The sequence below is a fragment of the Homarus americanus genome, unplaced genomic scaffold (genome assembly GCF_018991925.1).
Source record: "Homarus americanus isolate GMGI-L3 unplaced genomic scaffold, GMGI_Hamer_2.0 scaffold19518, whole genome shotgun sequence".
NCBI classification, from domain to species: Eukaryota; Metazoa; Arthropoda; class Malacostraca; order Decapoda; family Nephropidae; genus Homarus; species Homarus americanus.
The window spans coordinates 632,974-657,031 of NW_024723340.1; the positions used below are offsets into that span (position 1 = coordinate 632,974).

Genomic DNA, 24,058 nt, shown 5'->3' on the forward strand with positions numbered 1-24,058 from the left:
TCATTTGTATCAGTATGTTGATGTAGATTGAGAAATTGTTCTTGAACCTATTTAGTTATTCTTAGGTTCCACTGAATAGTGTGTATTGTACTACAATCCAGTGCAATAGTTCACCTCTCTACACTTGTGAATCAGAGACTATGTGTTTGAGTATTGTTGTGGTTCAGTTTATTAATATGGTTGTCAAGGATAAATGGATCAAATTTCTGACATATATGTTGTTCTGGCTTATATCTCGAATTACCCTTTAGAAGGCAGAGCATCCTTTAGGTTTTATTCTGGCTAACTGGAGACAAATTTATTCAGCTGAGGGGAGCCCCTGTTCACTAAGGGGTTAGACCCCAAAATTAAAAGAGGCGCCGAAGAGGCAATAAGTGCGTTGATACAAGGATCCCTTCAGATCATGGTCTAGTCACCATGTTGCCTTCCCTGTCTTATTAGGAAATAAAAATTATTATGGATGTACAGTGGGGGTTATTAGTGATTGGTTTAATTGATGCTAAAGATGAAGACTTATCACAGTAAGTTGTGAATAATAATTTTGTTTATATACAGCAACTGAAGAAACTTGTGAATGACACACTACAGTTGAAGGCCCATAAGATCAAGCCGGCTGGATATGGTAATAATTGGGTTTACATAAACTTCAGGGATCAGAAGGCAAGAGAGAAAGCTCTGGTTGTCCTGGATGACTACGAATGGAAGAAATGTAGATTCAAAGTATCAGTAAGTATTAACCCATCATATTATATTAGAAAATGCAATAGTTTAATTAAATAATACTGTATGTATGATATTTTGTGTGATATAGAACTGAAGTTACTTATTTTTGCCTTTGTGAAATTTTTATTTGATGAGAAGGCTGTAATAATGACTCTTTAGAAAAGATCTTGAATACTGTATTATGGATCTACAAAAGGCACCCAATTTACAGTAATTAATAGTAGTGTTGATGGCATTCAAACTAAAGGATACAGTAATTTAAATTTTTTTGGATGCTGTTCAGAGATTTTATAGGGAAAATGAAGCATGTGTCTGAAAAGAGGGAAGATCAAACTCATTGAAAGTAGGCTTACATCAAGGCATTTCATAGATGGGATAGCACATGGGAAAAAAACAAAACATACTGGAGAGGGAGGTTAATATGGGAAATAGGAATACTGTTTATAAATAGGATATGAATCAGATGCTGTTTATAGATGATACTACCTTGGCGGATGTTCAGAAGAAAAGTTTTTAATGTTAGTACAGTAAATGTGTTTGGAAATTTGTACTAGGAGAAAGTAAATAGTGAATGGAATGAAAGAAGTGGAAGTGGTGGAGAAGGGAAACAAAAATGGAGATTAGTTGGAGTGATTTAGAGGTTTCACATTGTCAGCCAATGAAATAGTGTTTGATGAATTGAGCCAGAGAGTTGCAGAGAGAAAAAAGAATACAGGTGATAAGAAAGGTGTGAAGAAAGAACTGAGTTTTTGAAAGGGAGCATTGAGTGGTTGATTGGGATTTAGGAGTAGTGAGAGCAAATGAATGAGAGGTTCTTAGTTTATTTTTCTGCACCTGAGCTGGAAAGTTATTTAGTAAATTAATAGAAATGCACACATAAGTATAGGTATAGTTTTTCTTTTTCTAATGTGTATATGAATTATAAATTGTTATCTTTCACCTTCATTTGCCAGAATGCCAGTCCAGTGGCAGATCCACTCATAAAACGTACGGAGAAGGAAGTGTCAAAAAAGAAAGAAAAGAAAGTGGAAATTGACCCAGATGCCAACCTTAGTATTGAAGAAAAAGTTTTGAAAAGTGTATTACCATATGCCCATCTGTCCTACGATGAACAGGTAAATATTTTGCTTATAACTTTCGGGAAGTTTTCTGTCCTGAAACTGGGAATGGTGTAAATTGTAGATACATTGGTGAAGGCCTTCAAACCCCCCCCCCCCCCTCTCTCTCTCAAAATAGGCTTTCTCTTTCTGATGAATGAGCTTGGTCATGACATGTTAGGCATAAAGGTCAATTTCAGCTGCCCATCCCTTAATTTGAGGATTTGTGTTGGGACTTTCCATTTCTTTCAGGGAAGATAGCGATAAGAATGAAGAGTTCTTGTAAAATGATGCCTCTTATTGAAGTTATGCCATGTGGTTTTGCCGTTTACTGTGAAGGGAATGATCCAATTTTCAATGATGAAACCCAAAGGCAAGGATAGAGGAAATTTGTATACTGTACCAATTTGGTGGGTGCCAACTACATAAAACAAGGACACCATCTGGTGGCCATCTTTGGAAGTAGAATAGAATGCAATGGATAACTTGAGTTTCCAGGTAATAGATCTGGATATCATGTTGTTGACTGTACCTGACCTCTCCCTTTCATTACTTCATTATACCTATATACCATGTCACTCACCAAAAGGCTATAGGCCATTAATGAGTGATTAAAGTGTGAAAGCTCATTTTATATCTGAGGACCAAGGTGAGTAACCTTGATTCCCTCCCTCTTCGTAAGGGTTAAAGTCTTAATCAGCTAGGATTAAAGGTTTGGGGAGCCTGTAACCCAACATTATGATTTGAGGGTTATGAGGTGCATTGTGAGTAGAGTTTAACCTCTGATTTAATCACTTCTCTTCCTTAAAAAGCAGCCACCAAAGTGCTGGGTACTTGTCTGGAGCCTTTGGGTGAAGAGCTACTTTCTAACATATATTATTTGAGTGAATATTGTGTCGTACTGCTGAGTGATCATGCCCTTTGACACCTGGCAGGATCTGCCATGGAGAATTCAGTGTACTGGGATTTCACCTTGCTCTTTGGCCAGAAGATGGGATTTCACACTTCATTTATATAGATTGTTTTAGGACAAGGGACTTATTAAGAAAATTTGATTCCTTTTTAAGGAACTGGAATACAGTTGATTGATTAGATATATAGATAGGAAATGATTCTTAGAAAAACTATGTTAATGTTTATATGGCAGTTGGAATCTAAAACAAAAATTCTCTACTTATATGTAACCTGTCTTTAATAACTTAACTCTTTTATAGCTCAAGTTGAAAGAGAAGGAAGCTCGTCAAGTTATGCGAAAGTATGGAACAGAGCTAGCACGTGTCAACCCTGAACTAGTAGAATGGGTTCATTGGCAAAAGTTAAGAAGGGGAGGTCAAATATGTGAAATGGATGACATCATCCCCTCACCAGTCACAGATGGCTATCGCAACAAGTGTGAATTTTCGATTGGTAAGTTCTATGTATTGACTGTAAATCCTGCTTTGCATTCAAATTTCAAGTTTTATTTTACCCTTTTGTCAAGAAAATTACCTATCTGCACACAGTGTACAATAAAACCTTGATAACTCGGCTCGTATGGGGCTCTGGCCTTGCTGAATTATTCCAAATTCCGACTTAACAAGGCACTCAGCCCCCTTCCCACCCCTTACTCCCTACAACTTTACAATAGTAAAAAATTATTGCCTCTTATACGTGTACAATAAAAGACAAAAGTCGTGTCATGAAATTTGGTGAAAACATACGGCGAAGGGCTAAACTTTTTGTGCGCTCTACCTTGTGGTAGGGGGCTATCATAATGTTTCACGAGTTTTATTTAATCTGGACAAAACCGCGACACAGCTTTTGTCTTTGATTGTACATGTAATTAATAATTTTCAAAAAATAACACTTGCCATCACTGCCGGCGAAGAATGAAGCTTTGTAGTTGGTGACACAGACGCATGGTAGATGACACAGGCATGGTAGGTGACGTAGATGATGGAGGGGAAACACTACTTAAACAGTAAACAGTGTGGCACTTATGTATACTACTGTAATTTAGTCACTTATGCAAAATAAGGAATAAATTTCAACAAAAATAATTGTTTTCTCAACATATAATTCAAGTCTAAGTATGTAAATAAATATGTAACATGTCACTCATGTTGTTATAGTCCACCCTAGTAAAACCGTTTTCTTTATTACAAAGCAAAAGATTAAACATTAAAATACTGTACTGTAATGTGGCTTAGAATAAAGAAAATTTAATATAAAACTATAAAATAAGAAAAATGAAGAGCATAGGTGTTTGTGTGTGTGAGGTGAACCTATGTGAAGGCCACTTCAGATGCTTTCGGATTGTTGGACTAAATTAGAATTTTTACCAAAGAAGACAAAAATGGGATACTTGGAAATTCAAATACTAGTTGAAATTCGGATAAAATTAATTGCACTGTAAATTAGATAAAGTCTACGGCATTGGATTTACTGTGATAGTGGAGATGTTCTGCAAACAGTGGTTGGCCTGACATGAATGGGGGAGGTTGTTGGGTGTTAATGATTAGTATCGCAGGAACCAAATTTTACCTGGGAGTGCTGAATATTAATTCTGGTGCCGTAGATAATTAATCTATGGTGCAATGTATATAGTATTCAGTGGACTTTAATGAATTGTTTCACTAAATGTATACAGTAAATGGATGATTGATTGAATGTGACTAGGTACTTCCCTTGAATGATTGTTCTGGTTATAAAGATATATTTCAATCAGCTGCTCTTTCAATTTATCATGGAATTTTGTAGTACCTGTACTAGAATCAGTCATTGGTATAAGTGGATGATACTGTACTCACTAAAACACTGCTTTTGCTTGTTTTTCTTTAGTATAATCATCAAACTCATGGGAATTCTCCTATGACCTTGATTTTCACTCCAAGCAACTAAACAATTGTCTCATATGATTCATCACCTTATCTCTGCCAGTAGTTGTTCTAGTACCACTTAATGGGGTCACACTCAAAGCATATTATTTTTATTATTACCTGTATTAACATATATCATATTCACCATTGTAACTGGATATCTAAGTTCCAGACCAACGTCCTTAACTCTGTTGTCAAACTGCTTTAGCTTCTTTATTTTTCCCTTATAATCAAAATTAATGATTTTCCTTGTCTATTTATGATGTAGAGGAACAGTATCACATGTTGGTCATTTAGATTATTGTTTTTAGAGTTTTGCTAAGGGTTAACAGGTAATACTGTACACAGGACACAGCTTGGTCTTAAGTATTACAGTATTGATGTCTGGGAAAGCAGTGAAGTAATTGGTGTTGTGCATCATTATACATTTATTGTGAATGCTGCTTACAGTGCACTTATATTGTTTTCTTTTATTTTATTTTTATTTTTTGTATTTCCAAAACTGTAATGTAATCAATGCATTTAAGATTTATTTATTTTCCCTAATTTGTTAGCAAAGTTAATGTTGCACAAATAGGTGCAACATTAATAGAGTGTTAATTGTAATGCAGAACTGGATGGCCTAACAGTTTCATGAAACTTGGTTGAAAGGATGCATATGGATATGTGATGCACTTGTGATCAGATTGTTTTCATTGGGTCTTAGAAAAATTAATTGTCATCAGTCATTAAAATGTCAAATTAGGGTATATATATAGTTCGTTGTTATTGGTTGAGGTATGGAGACCTTAGATTGTTCCCTTTTAAGCATAGCATTAGTGTACACACACTTTTAACTGCTGATCAGAATTTCTGAAAGTTTATCATATAGGTTACTCCTTAATTCATGTACTGTACTTGAGCTAATTTAGTTTATATATTAAATAAGAATTTCAATAAAATTATAAATACAGTGCTGTAAAAGGAAACATTTCTTTGAGTTCAGTATGGGAATAGGCTGCAGCATTTCATTTTTGTGCAAGAATTTTTGTTAGCATTTTTAAGTGAAGAACTTTAATTATAGCACATGTATATTATGTTAACCAATTTAAGAAAGCTTTGCCCTTTTGTGCCATTTTTAAAATGTAATTATACTTACTATTACAGTATAGTCATCAAAACAAACACTTCAAATAATGTCTTAAGTTCTGTTTAATTTACAAGTTAACATCACTTTTCATTCAGGTATCAACCCAGACAACAACTTGCCAACAGTTGGTTTTCGCATAGCAAGTTATAAGGAAGGCTCGATGCATGTTGCTCCTGTGAATCATCTATGCCATCTTCCAGATCAAATGAAGAGAGTTGTGACAGTGAGTCAGTTCATGCAGTTGTTCTCCTTGCTTGACATTTTTCCAATCCTCTGTTATTCACTGACTGACAAGCATTTTTTTTTTTCAGATATCTTTTTCTGGAGTAAAATGAGATTCTTTTATCCTTTAAACCATTTTTGAAGTGTGATACAACAATGTATTTTTTTCTTGTGTGAGTGGAAAGGGTAGTGTTATTTTACTTTCCAAAGAGTATGTCTTTTTATGCCTTTGTTATAGAGTTACTGCTTGTGTAATCTACACACAGATGTTCCCCGATTTATGAGTTCGATTTACGAAAATTTGAAGTTATGAAAAAAATTATATAAAATGATTTTTCAAACTGAAATCATCTTTCTTTTTCAATCATTATATAACTCACCCTCAAACTCACTGGAGACAACTAGACTTATTTCCACCAATCACTCATTTACTTGCCTGATTGTCCAATTTCTCCTTAAGTAGTACTCTAAGGTAATGTGTGAAAAAATAGATACAGCTGTACTGTATAAGAAAAAGTCTTGTATTCAGAAATGTCATATTCTAATTATATACATAAAGGTGTAAAGTTTTAAGAGAAAGTGTGGAATTTGGAAGTGAACAAAAGTTTAGAGGTGTGGATTTTGCCTGCAACACACAGGAGAGCATGAATGTAGCATCAGTTGACTGATAGCAGTGTTCATGCCATGTAAACAAAGCAGTAGGAATTAAGGGTGATAATAACTCATCAAGGATTATTATTATTAGTACAGTGCTCCCCAAAGTACGCAGATTTTAAGCGCACGGAACCCAACTACGCACAGCAATACCCTGCAACCCAAATTCCAAAGTACGCGGGCATAAATTTCCGTGCGGCACGGCTGAGTGAGGGAAGGAGAGAGGAGAGAAAGAGGATTTGAGTAGAGGAGCTGGCTGTTGATTGGCTGAGTGGCCACTACCAACCATTAAGAGACAAAGACGTCAGTTCCTGGCCGTGACGTCACTAATAACGTGGACGCCAATCCCAGTCCTCCTCTCCACAAGGCACTACAGTGGCTTACTTTTTCCTGTATTTTTGAGGTGTTTTTGGCTGCGACAGCTACCATGGCTACCCCACCTACTGCTGTTGGGACTCCATTACCTGCCCAGCCAAGCAGAAGAGTGAAGTCGATGACCTTGGCACTCAAGAATGAGGTAATAGACTGGCTGGACAATGGCAAGAAAGTGTTTATTCTTTTTATTTAATGAAGGGTAACTTTCATAGAGGTTATGTGTAGAAAAAGTGCTTTGAAAACTAGTTTGGGCTTCATGATGTGTATCTGCAGGGGTCCCGGAACCAATTGTTTTTTCCCATTTGTTTATAGTACCCAAGTACACAGTTCCCAAGTATGTGCCGCTCTGTTGGCACCAATTACCTGTGTATTTGGGGGAGCACTGTATTAGTATTTTATATATACTGTACAGTAATTAAGGATTATTTATTATTGGTATTTTATATACAGTAGATCTTTGCCCTTCGCGAGTTTGTGATTTGTGATTTCGACGATTCGTGGTAAGCAGATGGTGGCTAGCTTGGGAGCCTCTTTCTGCAGCTCAACACGTCACCCCACGTGCCTGCAGCGTCTCCTCTTTCTCTGTTTGCACTCAACCATTGCCTGTGATGCAGCATCTCATGTTGTACTCTCAAAACTTTAGTGTTTCTGTGTGAAATGGCCCCTAAAATACTGCCTAGTGTCAGTGCTAGTGATGCTTGTGGAGTGAAATGTAAAAGGCAGAAGTCAGTGATGACTCTGACAAAAAAGTTGAATTATTAGATAAGTTAAAAGAGGGGATGAGTGCTGATGCTGCTGGTCGGTTGTTTGGTATAGGTATACAGTAGTGCACTAAAGTAGTATAAGTTGCTAGCTGCGGATTTGCCTATTTGCGCCATTCCTTGGAACCTAACCCCCGTGAATAACAAGGTTTTACTGTATACAGTAAAGACACTCCCTAGGTTACGGATGGGTTCCATTCCTACAGGCTATCCACAAGCTGAATTATCTATAAACTGGAAGTGACCCTTCCACAGGTAATCATTGAACACACACAGTACACATAATGTATATACAATTTCTCTACTGTACAGGTATAGGACCATTTATCTGACATGCTTGGGACCTGGAGTTTTCCGGAATTGGAGCCCCAAGCCGAAAATGTGGAGTAAACCTTCTGTAACTGGCTGTGCAGACTCTGTTCGGGTCACAGAATTTACCCCTAAAAGTAGCTTTAACTGTATGCTGGAACATTAAAACTTAAATATCATTGGCATATATGTATATCAATAACAAAAACATATACAGTAGATTCCTGGATATGCGGGATCCATGAAACTGGCAGATTCAACTAACTGGTATCAAAATGAAATAATAATAATGAAAGTAAAAATTCCCCCAAATCAACTAGAATTGTAAGTTTGAATACCGCACGCAACAGGGATGAGCTGCCTTATTTACTGCTATGATAAATAATAAAATCAATACATAGCATAAATAAAATCGATATACTGTTTAGCATAAATAATATTGATACATAGCATATCATAAAATATAATAGTGCATATTTTATGTATAAAAACTAGCTCCTTCTATACTTAAACCATTCTCTGGGTGACATGACACAGTTCAGGCAGCCACGCAGCTGACTCACATGTGTGGCTGCCGTGCTTGCTGAGTGTATGCTATGAGGTCACATCAGGAGGGAGCATGGCCTCGCAGTTATAGCTGAATAACCCTCTGCCTTCAAGAAATAATGCTCTGCCATGTACCCTCTGACCTCCTTAGATACTGAAAACTTTATACTTTATGATATTTACTGTATTTATTTTATTTGTTTTTGAACTTTCTGTATGTTGGATGGTGTGTGTGTGTGTGTATCTGAGTAAAAAAAAATATGAAACTTAAGTTTATCTTAACCATATTATGGGTTGAAAATACAGGACTTTATACCTTGTGATTATTATATTTTTATTTTTATTTTCTATATAAGATTGAGTGAATACATAACTAAATAGAGAAATTAAGAAAATTAAATACCTGTAAAGTATCTACCCAAAATTATGAATTAAAAATTAACCATAACATATTATAGAGCTCACAGGCGAGGTATGGTTGGAAATATTTCCGCTGAGCCCAAGAATTACTTGGCACCCATTTTACGTAGGACTTATGGAAGAGTATCTATCTGTAAAGTCGGAAATCTGTAGCCCGAGTCATCTGTAACCCTGGGAATGTCTACCGGGTATACTGTACTGTATAGTATACAATATATTGATACTGTATATATAGTTATAATTATTTTTATTTACTTTACTTTAAGAGAATGTATCTCCAATTACAGTATACAGTACATAAATTTATTATAGATGTTGGCCTAGTATTTCATAAAGTTCACTTTTATTAAAATCTCATCTGGTTTTTCACAAGTACAGTACCTGTACAGGTTTAAAATTATTACTGTACTGCATGTATTTCTCTTATTACATTTATTATTGGCTGATAATTAATCATTGTGTCCACCAAAGGTTTTCTTTGAAAATATACACTTTAGCATTTTAAGACATTTTGGGGAAGAATATTTTTTTGGAATGTATTTCAGACTATAAAATGGGAGTCTATGGGAAGATGTGCTATGATTTACAAAAAATTAATTATTTTACAAAAGGCTTTTCTGGAATTGAATCCTCACATAAATTGGGGAATGCTTGTATTAACTAATATATTATGCTCTTCTCTGTCAGATACTGTAGTGATTAAACACTTTCATTATTTTTGTCTTGAATAAATACTGTAATGGATAATGTTGGTTGCCGATTACTATAGTATGAATATTTCCATATTACTCTTTCCCTTCAAATAAAGTAATCAAAGGTTTGGAACCAGCATTTTTATCTAATAACAAAGCAATTATCTATGAAATACCATGTAACACTATCTTATCATCAAAGTAGCAATAGTATCTTCAAGTTTACTCCAAGTCAACCCAGATTGAATAATATCATATTGAGTGATTGTAAGAGTTGCTTTGCAAGATGTATAAATTTTTGTCAAAATCTCTGCATTATCCTTGCAGGAGTTTGAGAAGTTTGTTAGAGATTCAGGACGTGCTCCATTCAGTCCATTAACACACGAAGGTTTTTGGCGCCAGCTAAATATTAGAACAACTCGCAACAAGGATATTCTCATCATCCCAATGGTTAGTGAAATTATTTGTTTGTACATTACATATTTTTGTAATAAATGCAACAAGAGAAATATAGATATACAACTTCATAGATTTTTGTTTTCTCTGTTGTTAATGTTAGCCATACTGTACTTCCCACGGTCATCCAGGTTTCCACTCAGCTGAAAGCTATTTCTTCATTCTCAGTTTACATACCCAGTTAATATATTTGTAATGAAAAGTTGGATGAAATTTGTTTTAATGACTAACTGTTCAGTCAATATGGAGATTGGCTTCAGATTTTGTAAACCAGATTTAGGACCTTGTGGGAGTACCTGAGAAAAAGATCAGTTACAGAGAGAGTAAATGAATAGAGGTTATGTCTGCTTATTTGTTTTTGCTCCCAGCCACCCTGTATTGAGTAATAGGTGGCTTAAAATAGTATAAAAAGATAATGTATTCATATCTCCAGCAATAAAATAGAAAGTCTTACTGGGATGTGGGAATTTGAAAGTAGGTAAAGTTAAACAAATATATCAAGTACTGTTATCTAAGAAAGCTTAGTTCACAGAAGTCTTATGGTACAGTACGCCCGGATTTTTATTTCGCTGTCCTATATTATTTGCGGATGACACACTGGACGTACCCAAGAATGTCTACGGGTAGTTTTAAAGTTGCCGGCATTTTTGCAGCCGAGACAGGGAGACATTTGTTCTAGAGACAGTAATTCCCTTTACCTGTATTGCATAATAATAATAATAATAATAATTAACGGTTTATTAACAAAGTTCTGCAGCCCGAAGGCTGAAAATATACATTGGACATAAATGACTTATTACATACATTGGTGGTTTAACAAAAGCCTTCATTAGAGAAAGGTAAAGGAACATACAGTGAACATACAGATTAATGTAGGTGTTGAACAGCAAACTCGTAGTGTAGTAACTCCCTCCCAGATGGTGTTAGGAGGGACCTCACGTGGTGTAGTAATTCCCTCACAGATGGTGTTATGAGGGGCCTCACGTAGTGTAGTAATTCCCTCACAGATGGTGTTATGAGGGGCCTCACATGGTGTAGTAATTCCCTCACAGATGGTGTTATGAGGGACCTGACGTGGTATAGTAATTCCCTCACAGATGGTGTTATATGAGTGAGGTGTGGTCCCAGTCCTTCCTATCGTAGACGGATTAACACATCGCTGGTTGTTGTTGGGTCTCACGGGCCGTTATCACTGGGTACCTGGGACCTCACTGTGTGAAGGTTAAGTTGGGTACGACTGTTACTGTTGAGTTGTTCTCGCTGACTTAAGCACTGTTCACCACTGTTCACCTCTGTTTAACACTGGTTCCGTTCCTTTCCTAAATGAAATTGTAACTTCTGGCGAGAACTTGTTGATATTCTGGTAGGGAGGAGGGTTCAGGGGAGGGAGTTGGTATGGGCCAACTTAACAGTTGACCTGGCTGCTCCGAGAGGAGCGCCAGGTACGTCTTGACCCTTCGGTGGTCAAGGATATATGTGTGTGTGTGTGTGTGTAGACACTACACGCAAAACACATACAAATAAATAATAATGGGAAAATCCTCTCACAGATACAATAATCAGAAACAAATGTACAGTGGTCCCTCGATTAACGAACGGCTCAATTAATGAAATTTCGGTTAACGAATTAGTTCCCATAAGGATTTTCAATTCTATTAGAGAACAAAACTTTGTTTAACGACAGCCTTACGAGAAACACGCTTTGTTGTGCTTATCAGTTGATCGGATAGTCCGCCAATACAGTAATTGGTTCTATGTTTACATTCGTCTTCAGTGGAGTAAATATCAAGAAAGTTGTGCTCTTGAATATTTTTTGCATTTTTTATATTAAAATTATTGGTCATTCTAATTTAGTTAACATATTGATAATACTGTATATACAGTACAGGGAACAGTTGTTGTGTGCCAATCAGCTGATCGAATCACCTAACCGCTTCTCAGTTTAACTTTGTTTACTGTGGAATGATCATCCAGTTTTTTGGTCTCTTGAATATTTTTCATTAAAATTATTGGTCATTCTGAAATTTAGTTCACGTATTGATATTATACAGTGCAGAAATTATTTTGAAACATGAAGGCATTAGAACCAATGCACTCTGTAAAGAATATGGTATTTCATCATCGACTGCCTCTATAATCAGCTGTTTGATATGTAAATAAAGCTGCCGTGAATATGACATACACACCTCAAAGTAAGTTAAAATATAGTATTCCAGTATTCCATTGTTTTTTATTTATTATTATACAGTACAGTATACTGTACTGTACAGTTTTGTTAATTCTATTACCAGTATACAGTACTCTGTATGTACTTTTTCTGTGAGTTGGAACAAATTACCCTATATCTCATGGAAATAATAGAATCAGTGAACGAAATTTTCGGTTAACAAACGACTCTGTGGAACCAATTGTGTTCGTTTATCGAGGGACCACTGTATATTAAAAATGTTGAGTCTGCCCTCAAGTCTACTCCGTGCTTTATTAATAACAAAGCACTAAGTGGACTTGAGGGTTGACTCAATATTATTAATATACATTTGTTTCGGATTATTTGTGAGAGGATTTTCCCATTATTATTTATCTGTATGTGTTTTGTGTTTGTGTCTACACACACACACACACACACACACACACACAGTTTGAGCTGATCCCCATCTAAGTTATTATATGTCTTATTTGTGTCACTTATGTCACTTGTATATTATTTGTAACTCGTAACCCATTCCCCAAATATGTAACTGTATATTTTCAGCCTTCTGGCTGCCAAGCTCTTTCAATAAACCGTTAATTATTATTATACAATACAGGTAAAAGAAATAATTGTCGGAAGGACAAACACATAAAGGGAAAATACATTTTTATTAACACAAGTAAAAATGTAACCCTCCCCCCCTTCCCCCCCGGTCAGCAAATGTTATTCGCGGATTTGGTGATTCACGGCCATTTTGAGAACCTAACCTCTGCGAATATGGAGGGCCTACTGTACTGTAAATTCATTTACACTGAATTTGTATTAATTACTGTGTGTTTTTCCATTGAAAGTTAAGTTGTTTATTTGATTTTTTAATGCTAATAAGGTGATTATCATGTATTGCATTGCTCATTTAAGCATTTATTGAAGGTAGGTAAGTAGCAGAAAATTGCTCTGTCAGCTAAGTATTCTCCATAGGCCAGAATCTTCAGTCCTTGGAACTATCCTACGGCCATAAATTTTTTTTTAGTATTTTGAAAAATTCAGGGGAAATTTATCCATTCAGGTATGGAAAGAAATTTCTGAGGATTGCATCATGCACATTCCAAGAAAATCTCTCCATTCTGGGCATGCTCCGATGTGTGGAGGCTTGCCATGCGCATGGGTGGGATAACTGCCTTGCAATTGACTATTTTTTAAATAACGCGGTCAAGACAATTTAAATTTGCCGCGTGTATTTGCCTGGTCGCCTGGCAGTGGAGCCGCGTGTGATGCCTGGTGAGGTGCTTTTAAGCTATTACTATAAAGTTACAGTCATATCAACATCAGTGATTTTGATATTATTATTAATAATGATAATTATTATTATAATGTAATAATAAGGGTTATTACTACTAAGCATGATGATAATGAAGTATTCTGTACGACAAATGTCACGACGTTCAGCAAGCTTCCAGTGAATCGCTTTCTCAGTTCACACCAGCACTACCTTTTCTCTGTGCTCTCATTTGCACTGTGTGTTTATCACGTACCTTTTTAGTGTTAAACGCTGTTTTCCCCATTGAGCATGTCTGGAAAACGTCCATCTGCCTCCTCAGGGGCGCCTAAAGCTAAAATGGCACAAAAAACAATTGCAATGGACCTGAAATTAAATGTGATCACCCGCCTTCAGAGAGGAGAGCGTGTGTCGGAGGTTGACAGTGTGCTTGGTTTAAGTGAGAGCACTGTTCGTACCCTGTGCGGTATGTGATGGTTCCCCTAACCTGTACAATTTACATGTATTCTTATGGGAAAATTATGATTAATTTATGCATTTTTGAATTAAGCGGTGGTTCTCAAGAAAGTAACCCCCGCATAAAATGAGAGGTGGGTGTACTGTGCATCAGTGTACCAGGACACAGTCAGCCAAGAATACAGTGTTAAAGCAGCGTTAAGGTGTAAACAGTGGTTACCGTTTATGTACAGTAGTTACAGTAATTTACATTCAGTAAGTGTGAGCACTGTACATATGGTACCCTGCAAAGCAGAGTGGACGATGTTTGCGGACTGTAGCCAAGTGTGTAGTGTTTGTGTGTACTGCACTGTACTTTACTGCATGTATACAATACTAAAAGCTACAGAAAAAACCTGTGGCACCAGGGGGTCGAGGAGAGGTACACTGAATAGACTACCTATAAATGAAAAATTAGCCATTCAGAACAAACTTGAGAAGACTGTGCCTGTGAAAGTGTTAATGGAGGAGTATGGACTGGGCATGTCTACCGTCTACAATGTGAAATATACCAAAGGAAAGCTAAGGAACAAACACTTATGCCAGGTGCAGGTGAGGAAGGTAGCCTCTCCCATACTCATATGGGTACCTTAAAATACGAGAAAGTGGATGCTGCAGTGTATAACTGGTACAAGCAACAATGAGCCAGTGATGTTCCCATTCTCGGTATTGAGCTCGATGGTGCTGCACGGCGATTTGCAACCCTGCTGGATATGCCTGACTTCCATGGGAGCTTTGGCTGGCTCTATAAATTTTATAGGAGGCACAGATAAGCAACAGGCAAGTGGCTGGTGAGAGTGCCAGTGCTGATGTGGTGAGTGTCCAGCCATTCGGAGAGGAACTGCAACAACTCATCCGTGCCAGTGACATTAAGAAATATGAAATGTACAGTGTGGATGAGATAGGCCTCTATTGGAAGTCCCTGCCTAACAACACTCTGGCATCATGGCAGGAGAGCAGCAAGCCTGGACTCAAGGCTAGCAAACATAGTGTGTCAGTGCTGTTGTGTGCCAATGCTGCTGGGACCCATAAAATAAAACCCTTGGTGGTAGGAAATGCCCAGAGGCCTAGAAGGCTGTGTAATTCTATGGATCATCATCCTGTGTCCTGACAGGGAAACAAAAAGGCTTTGTTCACCCGGGAAATATTTGAAGGCTGGTTCCACCATGTCTTTGTCCCTTTTGTCAGACATTTCCAGATGACACTCCATGGCATCCCAGGCAAGAGGTCAAAGCCTTGCTCATCCATGACAGTGTGCCTGCCCACCCTCAAGATGACTTTAAGAAGTGCTGGTGGGTGAATCAGAGTGAAGTTTTTGCTACCCAGCACCACCTCACTCATACAGCCTGTGGACCTGGACCAGGGCATCATTCTAGGCTGCAAACACCACTTATCTCGTGAATGATGTTTTGGTGGTGGAACCAAAGGGGGAGGGCACTGAAGAATATCAAGGATGCAGTGTTCAACCTCAAGGGGCATACTGGGACAAGATTGCAGAGGCGACACTGAGGAGTGGGTCAAAGAAGCTCCTGAATGTTGGTGGTGGGGCTATTACAGAAGCTCTGTTACTGCAGGAGGGTGTGGACTTTGAGGGCTTCAAGGTGGAAGAGGCCCCCACACTTTTCCGGGACAGTGGTGACACTTCTGTGACCAAGGAGGATGTAGGTAAGTGGTTATAGGTGGATGCCAGCGATCCTGGGTATGGTGCCCTCATCCAGGAAGAAATAGTAGCTGGTGTCATCAAGTCCTATGAAGAAGGACAAGAGGATGACAGAGAGGAAAAAATGGAGGAAATTCCTACCACCATTCTCAGAACCTTTGGGAGATGAGACCAGCTACTTTTGGTGAACTGCAGAAGAGAATCAAGATGAAACAGCATATGATTGGGGACTACTTACCCACGGTCTTAACTCCAGTCCCCAGGTGTCCTTGTACTATCTCCTATGTCAGCTTGGCTAACACCAGTGGTGACAGTATTTCTGGTCTCAGCCCACAGCCCTCAACATCAGAGATTGCACACCTACCATCTTTATCACCACCACATGACTTGTCATCAATCTGTCCATCACCACGACCCAGCACTTCATCGGCTCTGGAAATCCTTTGTGTCACTCCTGATTTGCCTCTCTGCTTCATGAAGGAAGAGCACAGTGACAGTTAGGACCAGCTGCCACATTGATGGTACAGGACAAAACAGGCCATCCTGTATCATCATATCACCATTTGGCCTGACTGCATCACAAGCTTGAGACAACATCTGCTGGTGAGTACATTACTGTATATACAGGCATAACCCGATAACCGATGCATATAGGGACCGGGAAAAGTCGTTCGTGAATCAATGGTTATCAAAGCAATTAATCCCAAAAGAACATAACAAATTCCGGGGGCTAGGGACCAGCCACCCTCCAAAAACTCCCATCTACCCTTGACATTTCTCTGTACTGCACACTGTCAAGCAAGAAAATAAAGCAGACAGATAAAGCAAGCATAATAAGATTAAATAAGGAATGTAAAGCATAAATTGAGACTTATTTACCTGTGTTGAGGATGGTAGAAAGTCTAGGGTAGCAAGTTCAAGTCTCTACCACTCTGCTGGTCCATCACCACTCTTCTTATGCCTTATTATGCCTTATCACATTACGTCAAGTTACCCAGCACAAGAGGAACTATCACTGGGGTGTTTAAGCATGTTTGAGTAACACACTCAGAAATAAAAAAAAACTCAGTCAGAGACACATAGTAAGAGTAAACAAGAGCAAAGATGGTAGGAATGAGTCAGAGGCAGTGCTCAGAGCCCTCGGGTGTCAAGAATTTGCCCCACTCCAGCTCTGCCGATTGTTGGATCTCCAGGGTATCAACAAAACTTGTGGGGTATTTTCACTATGTAATCATCGGTTATGTGTGTCATCAGTCGAGGGGACGTCATTTATCGAGGTTCTCCTGTGCAGTACTGTAGTAGTATATACTTTACACACTCTCACCAAAAACTTTTTGAATGCTATAAGCACTATGCAATCTGAAACCATTCTGAGATGACAAGCCCCATTCTGCTCATTCTCACATCCATCGTGCCCCGATGTTCTAGAAGCTTTTGTTGAGAGTGTACTGTACATTATTTTGCTTATTTACTTTATATTGTACATGTACAGTGGCATTTGCATAAATAAATACAGTATAGCTCTGTGCCTGTCCATGCAAGGTGATCAGTTTAGCCTCTTGGAAAGCTTTCCCCAGTACCGTACACAAAAAATTATGGAATGTGTTTTTTCCCGGGATGAGAAAATTTGTCTCTATACCCGGAAATCTCTCAATCCAGAAACTTTGCCCCAATTATTCCAGCTAACAGGGAGATTACTGTATACTGGACAAAGGTAACTACAGCTCCTCCCCGACTTACGACCTACTCGACTTATGACCACCCAGACATACAACCGCCTCGGTCTTACCAAAATTTTTTCAAATTATGTATTTTCGAGTCCCAACGTCGGTGATTGCGCTGTGTTCTGACAAAAAAATTTTGTTGTAATTTACTTTAAAATGGCTGATTAGCTTAAAAGTGAGAGTTTTGTGGTGCTGAGAAGAAAAAGAGACACCCATTTTAGATTTTCTATGTATTATTTAAGCATTTTCGACTTACGACCTGGATTTGGCTCCCTAACCCCATCGTAAGTCGGGGAGAGGAGCTGTATTTATATTTTTTGAGGGACTATTCTATTGCATGTATAGCAAGGGATTTTAGGTCAGCTTATTTCTTCTTACAGATCCATCCCCAAGAGATGAACAAAGAAGAACAAGAAGAATTGAAAAAGAAGATCGTTGATCATTTTACTGAAGGTCCTGGCAAGTCATTTGGTGTAACCTCTATATTCTTCAAAGCCTATGGACAAAAGTAAGCATACAGTATTTGAGTCAGTACTGCTGCCAAAGCCAATGGCTGAATTAATCTGCTTAAAATTTGAGTTTCATATCAATTAGTTTTGCATTTTCTCATAACATTTGGTATTTCATCATCACCACCACCACCATTTTATGGCCATTTTCCATATTTAGGTTTGTTAGCAGCCATGATAAATGTATATACAGGTTGTACCTCTCTAGTCCGGCATTCTGTGGTCCGGAAACTCCCGTGGTCCGGAACGATTTTAGTTTGTCCAATAGGTAGATAGGCAGCTTTTTTTTTTTTTACTTATCTGAATTATTATTATTATTACAGGAGTATTAAATTTTTGCCCCTCAGGCCCCAATGTGGGTCAGTGACCTATGCCCGGGTGGGCTAATCCCCTTAAAAAAAAAAGCCGGAGGAAATTAAGGTTTGTTTACATCCGGCAGTTCGGCTGCTCTCTCTCTCTCTCTGCTTGTCTATACAGAGTACAACATTTAACCCTTCAATATATATGAGCAGTAAATAAGTGTTGCTTTCATATTCTTATGTAGAGTAATGACGATATATTTTCACATGTGCGCACTTACATACGCGGTCTCACTTTTTTTTTTACCATTAATGGTTAGCTACTTATATTGTTCCATTTATTAACATTAAATAACATTACAGGTACTTCAAGCAACCATATTCATTTTTTACATTAATTTTACTACAGCTAAACTCAGGGTCTTATTTTCTTCAGTTTTATATGTAGAACCAATCAGTCACTGGTTTCGTAAGCTTTAACATAAACAATGCCGGCAGCCGTCTCGTCTCCTCTAATATTCCACGTATTATTAATAAATTGTATTGTTAATTTTGCACACACGTACATTAATTCAATAAAAACAAATTCAGAAACATTAATTAAAATATATATGAACAGTAAATAAGTGTTGCTTTCATATTCTTATGTAAAGTAATGACGATATGTTTTCACGTGTGCGCATGCGCACTTACATATGCGATCTCTCTTTTTCTTTACCATTATCGTTAGCTACTTCTATTGTTCCATTTATTAACATTAAATAACATTACTTAAAACAACCATATTAATTTTACTACAGCTACAACCAAGGTCTTATTTTCTTCAGTTTTATATGTAGAACCAGTCAGTCACTGGTTTTGTAATCAACGAAAACAATGCTGTGTCATTTCCTCATGTGTTTTAATTTTCTACGTATTATTAATGAATTGTATTGCTCATTTTGCACATATAAACATTAATTCAATAAAAAAGACATTCAGTAATAAACAATAATGAATCTTTTGTACATAAGAGAAATGACGCTGTTTACACGATTATGCACGTCGTCTGCACGTTGGCGGGCCATTCAAACCCGTCAAAATTCAAGTTTCCGCCGTCAAAATTTTTATTTATTTATTTTTTTGTGTGTTCCAATAAAATACGTTAAGAATTAAAAACTCGCGAAATTTGAGAAGCTACTATACGACATTTAACCCTTCAATATGTCTTCAAAGAGACCATGACGCAGAGAAAGTGGTGCTAGTGCTTCCAGGCATAAGCAAAAGTCACTATCTATCCAGGAAAAGGGTGAATTTCCATGGTCCGGCAATTTCCATGGTCCGGCACCGGTCAGGTCCCGAGGTTGCCGAACTAGAGAGGTACAACCTGTACCTGTATAATATTCAGGTTCTTTCAGGACACTTTACCTTGATTAATTTCACATGGGATGATTCCCTTTACAGTATTATAAACAGAAAAGTATGTAGATACAATTCCTGTCATGCATTTTTATGTTACTGTGAATTTAAAGTTTTTGTCTCGAACACAGAAATACTGGAAGTAGGATATTTAAATTTTTGTCTGTAATTAATGTATATGAGGTGATTTTTTGTTTTATATTTTCCAGGGAGCAGGGTGAAGAGATTGAACTTGAGCACTTATGGGGTACTGAGTATATAACTGAGACTATTCTGGACAAAAAGTTCCGTGTTTCTCCCGATGCATTTCTTCAGGTAAGGATTTTATGTCTTAAACCTTTAAAGCAGATTGAATATCAAGTGTGGACAATATAGTCATGAAAAATTAAGATATTTATTCGGGTAAAATTCAGTTGTAGAGCTCTGATGAATTTGTACACCATTAGCAGTTGCCTAATATTTGGTCTGATATGTCTGTCAATAAGCTTTTCATTATTTTTGTTTTCTTTTTTCCTATTTGTTGGTTTATATATGGTAGTTCCCACCCAAACTGTGGCACGTTGAACTGTCTTACAAAATGCAATATCTATTACATCTGCTGTATGATAAACTTAAAAATACCTAAAATACTCTTAAAATAAAATTTAAATATTTTTTTTTATGAAAATTAAAATGTCAAGGGTAGAATGATTTTCAGCTTCCAGTTATACTGTACAGGGGATCCCTGGGTTATGAATGGGTTCCGTTCCTGAGGATGTTCACAAGTCAAATTTGTACTTCTGAACACATGCTATATGCATACCTAACTTACAAAACATTGTTTAAAACCCCACTACAGTGGTCCCTCGGTTAACGAAATTTCGGTTAACAAATTACCTTCCATAAGAATCTTCAATTCGGTTAACGAAAAAAATTTGATTTACGAAATCCTTACGAAAATCACATTTTGTTTTGAACATCAGCTGATAAGCTGAGGAGGTACTCAGCCAATTCAGTTATCTCTTCTATGTTTACATTCAAATCAATCACTATCTTTTATGAATTCCAGCAATGCAAATTAAATTCACCCCGGTCACTTCTATTAAATTTTATTAGCAAAAAACAAAAACTCAATCTAAAGGACATAAACTAACAATTAAATACTTCACACCACAGGTGCCAACTGTCAAACATGTCACTGTCACCCCTCCCTCCCTACCTCCCACCTTCCTGAGAAACGTTTGGGTAAAAAGACTAGGTTTACAGGTTTAAAATTAAATAATACCTCAGACAAAAGTTAGGATAATATAATTTGCATTGCTGAAATCCTTGCAAGACAGGGAATAATTTGAATATAATGTCATATATTTTGCACAAAAGATAAAATTTTTGCTCTCCCTAATAAAATTCTTTAATTAGATCTAAAATTTGTATGTCTAATGCAAATTTTAGCTTGTTTATATTCAAATTAATCACTATCTTATAAGAATTCCAGCAATGTAAATTATATTCTGGCTTTACTTTGTATATACTTTTCTGTGAGCTGGAACCAATTATCCAATATCCCATTGAAACAATGGTTTCGGTTAACGAACGACCTTCTGGAACGAATTATGTTCGTTAACCGAGGGACCACTGCATATCATAGTCTAAGTCCTTATATACATCTAAAATCACTTAATTTAAGACAAAAGAAGAAATAGAATGACAAAATACAGTAAATGAAAGTAATAAATAAGTCATCAGGTAAATAAAATACCTGTACTGTAAATTTCATGTTTAATCCCATTCGTATCAGCGGGTGTTCGTAAGTCGGGGACCTCCTGTATATTGTATATAAAATAAGTTTTGTAATGTTTTTGAATGGTGGAAGAAAGTTTAGTTTATACCCAGCAAAAGTAAATCTCACAAAATGTCCATGCATTATGTTAGCTAAAATTTTAAACTACAAAATGTTATTATGTACTGATGTACTGTACAGTATTGTAATTATGTACAAGCATAGTTACAACTTTGTTTATTATACAGGGTATAGTCATGATTGGTACAAAATAATGATAATGTGATGAGTTGCAGTAATACTGAAGAAAAATATTGGTAAAGGTGAATGATAAACCTTGGCATTAGCAACTTGGTTAATGGAGATGTTACAGCAGTCATAGTGAATGGATGGCAAGAGATGAAGAGCATTTGTGTTTGCTTATTGTTTTTACCATCCTACAGTATAGTGGGAAAGGATGTGCAAGGTTGAAAACACTTGATAATACATTTCCTGGTTTCACATTTTGACTCAAAAGTATTGAAGAAAACAATATAAATGTTTTGTTAACATAGTAGCTAAAAGGTGTTACATCAAAGAGATAAAAGGTAGTTATAGTATAATCTAATATTTCTCAAGTGGGTCCACTGGTTGAGGAGAGTTGATCTTGGCATAGAATATACGAGGTCTGTCCGGAAAGTATCCAGCCATTTACAATTGAAAAAAAAATATTGCTTACCTAGGACAATGGTGCCTTAGTCCACTTCAAAGTACTCCACTTGGGAGCTCACACACTTCTCCCAGCATCCCTTCCACTTTTCAAAACAGTCTGCAAAGTCCTCTTTCGGGATCTTCATCAGCTGCCTCTTCACATTCTCCTTAATCTCGTCCACGGTCTGAAATCTCCTCACTTTCAACGGCGATTTTAGCTTTGAGAAAAGCCAGAAGTCGTAGGGAGCCAAATCTGGGCTGTAGGGGGGCTGATGCGATGTTTTGTCAAAAAACCCTGCACGAGACGTGATGAAGCTGCCATTCACCACTTGCCCACAGTTGCAGTCGTTTTCTTCTTATCGCATCCCTCAGCCGGCGAAGAACTTTGATGTAGTACTCCTTCGTTATTGTTTGGTCATTGTAAATGTGACGGTCACACAGTACCCACGCTCACTCATGACGTCTGCCGGTCAACTGGGTTGTCCCACGGGAGTGTGGCTGTTCATGCATGCGCAGAACGGTCCTCTCTGAGTGGCTGCCAAGTTACATCAAGGCCGCTCAATATTGTGGACATTATTCAAATCATGGAATGACTAGAATGTTGTGAATAATTCAGTAGATGTTTTGCAAATTATTTATAAGGCTAAATCATCCAATGTGAATGAGATTCAAGTTATTAATATTGAAATTAAATATCTTGTACAGTACTTTTATTTATTTATTTTTATTGTTGTATTGTATTTCTTTCAGGTGAACACAGCTGCTGCAGAGGTGCTCTACAATAAACTTGGATCCGTGGCAGATCTTGATGGCACTTCTGCACTTTTAGATATTTGTTGTGGTACTGGCACTATTGGCATCTCCCTGGCAGATGTAAGTATATTTTTATGTGGTAATGGTTTCTTATTATGCAAATTCAGTTGCAGGTAAATATAAATAAGGCAAGATTTTATTGAGTAATGATGTGATTTCAAATTGGTAAAGATTCAAAATAATTTAAAATGAAGGATTGAAGTATGAAATTTCATGTTATGATCAAGGGAACAAGGAAGAGAGACAAGTAAACTATTAGATAGCCCCACTAAAACAGTCCCTGTTGGAGGCTGCATTTTGAAGCAAAGATAATTTCTTGTTGTATCATTATACAGTCAGTAAATAAGTATCAGACACCCCAAAGCCAGTGTGATAGAAAATGAACAATAAGAACCAACCGATGCCCATAACCACAAGTACTGTATATGTTGTTACACACGGCTGAGTGGTTGATACTTTTTTATTGACTATACATTGCATATATACAGCTACTTTCGGTCAGATCACGATTTATGAAGTAAACTTGAGACTGATTTGGTGGTCATTTTGAAAGCCAGCAAACCAACATTTACACGCTAAGACGAACGCTGAATTAATTTGCTTGACTCAAGCTGTCAATCACACTTTAGGTAAAAAACATCATTCCCCTCATTTCCTTGCTGATGTACGTATTCACCATGGGAGGAGAGAGGGATCCTATACAGTATGGTACTTCTGTCATCCCATAAAAAGAGGTTTCAAGTCTTAATTAAATAACTATAAAGGCATAAGTGCAAGCAGAATAGTTGTGTTGAATGAGATACAATACCTTTAAATAGCACAGTACAGTACAGCATATGAAGATGCAAGAGTTCTCTTGAAGGCTTTCTGATTGGCGAGAAATTTGAGATGTAGGTTTATTCAAACTCTCTGAAAGCATTGAAACTAGAAAGGATTAGATATCCATATCTTGCCAGACATTTAAGGCCAAAGAATTGGAACGAAAGCCAGTGCCCTCTACAT

General features: G+C 37.1%; 1 protein-coding gene across 3 annotated transcripts in view; it reads left to right on the forward strand.

The window, feature by feature from the left end:
- LOC121863417 (tRNA (uracil-5-)-methyltransferase homolog A-like) overlaps positions 1-24,058 on the forward strand; it is a 75,753-nt gene that overhangs the window by 11,744 nt on the left and 39,951 nt on the right. For all 3 annotated transcript variants that reach the window (XM_042362073.1, XM_042362072.1, XM_042362075.1), the window contains exons 4-11: positions 556-726; positions 1,677-1,838; positions 3,035-3,227; positions 5,903-6,030; positions 10,114-10,236; positions 17,969-18,096; positions 20,004-20,109; positions 22,994-23,116. In XM_042362073.1, coding sequence (XP_042218007.1) covers positions 556-726; positions 1,677-1,838; positions 3,035-3,227; positions 5,903-6,030; positions 10,114-10,236; positions 17,969-18,096; positions 20,004-20,109; positions 22,994-23,116 — 1,134 coding nt within the window. The remainder of the gene's footprint in view (positions 1-555; positions 727-1,676; positions 1,839-3,034; positions 3,228-5,902; positions 6,031-10,113; positions 10,237-17,968; positions 18,097-20,003; positions 20,110-22,993; positions 23,117-24,058) is intronic.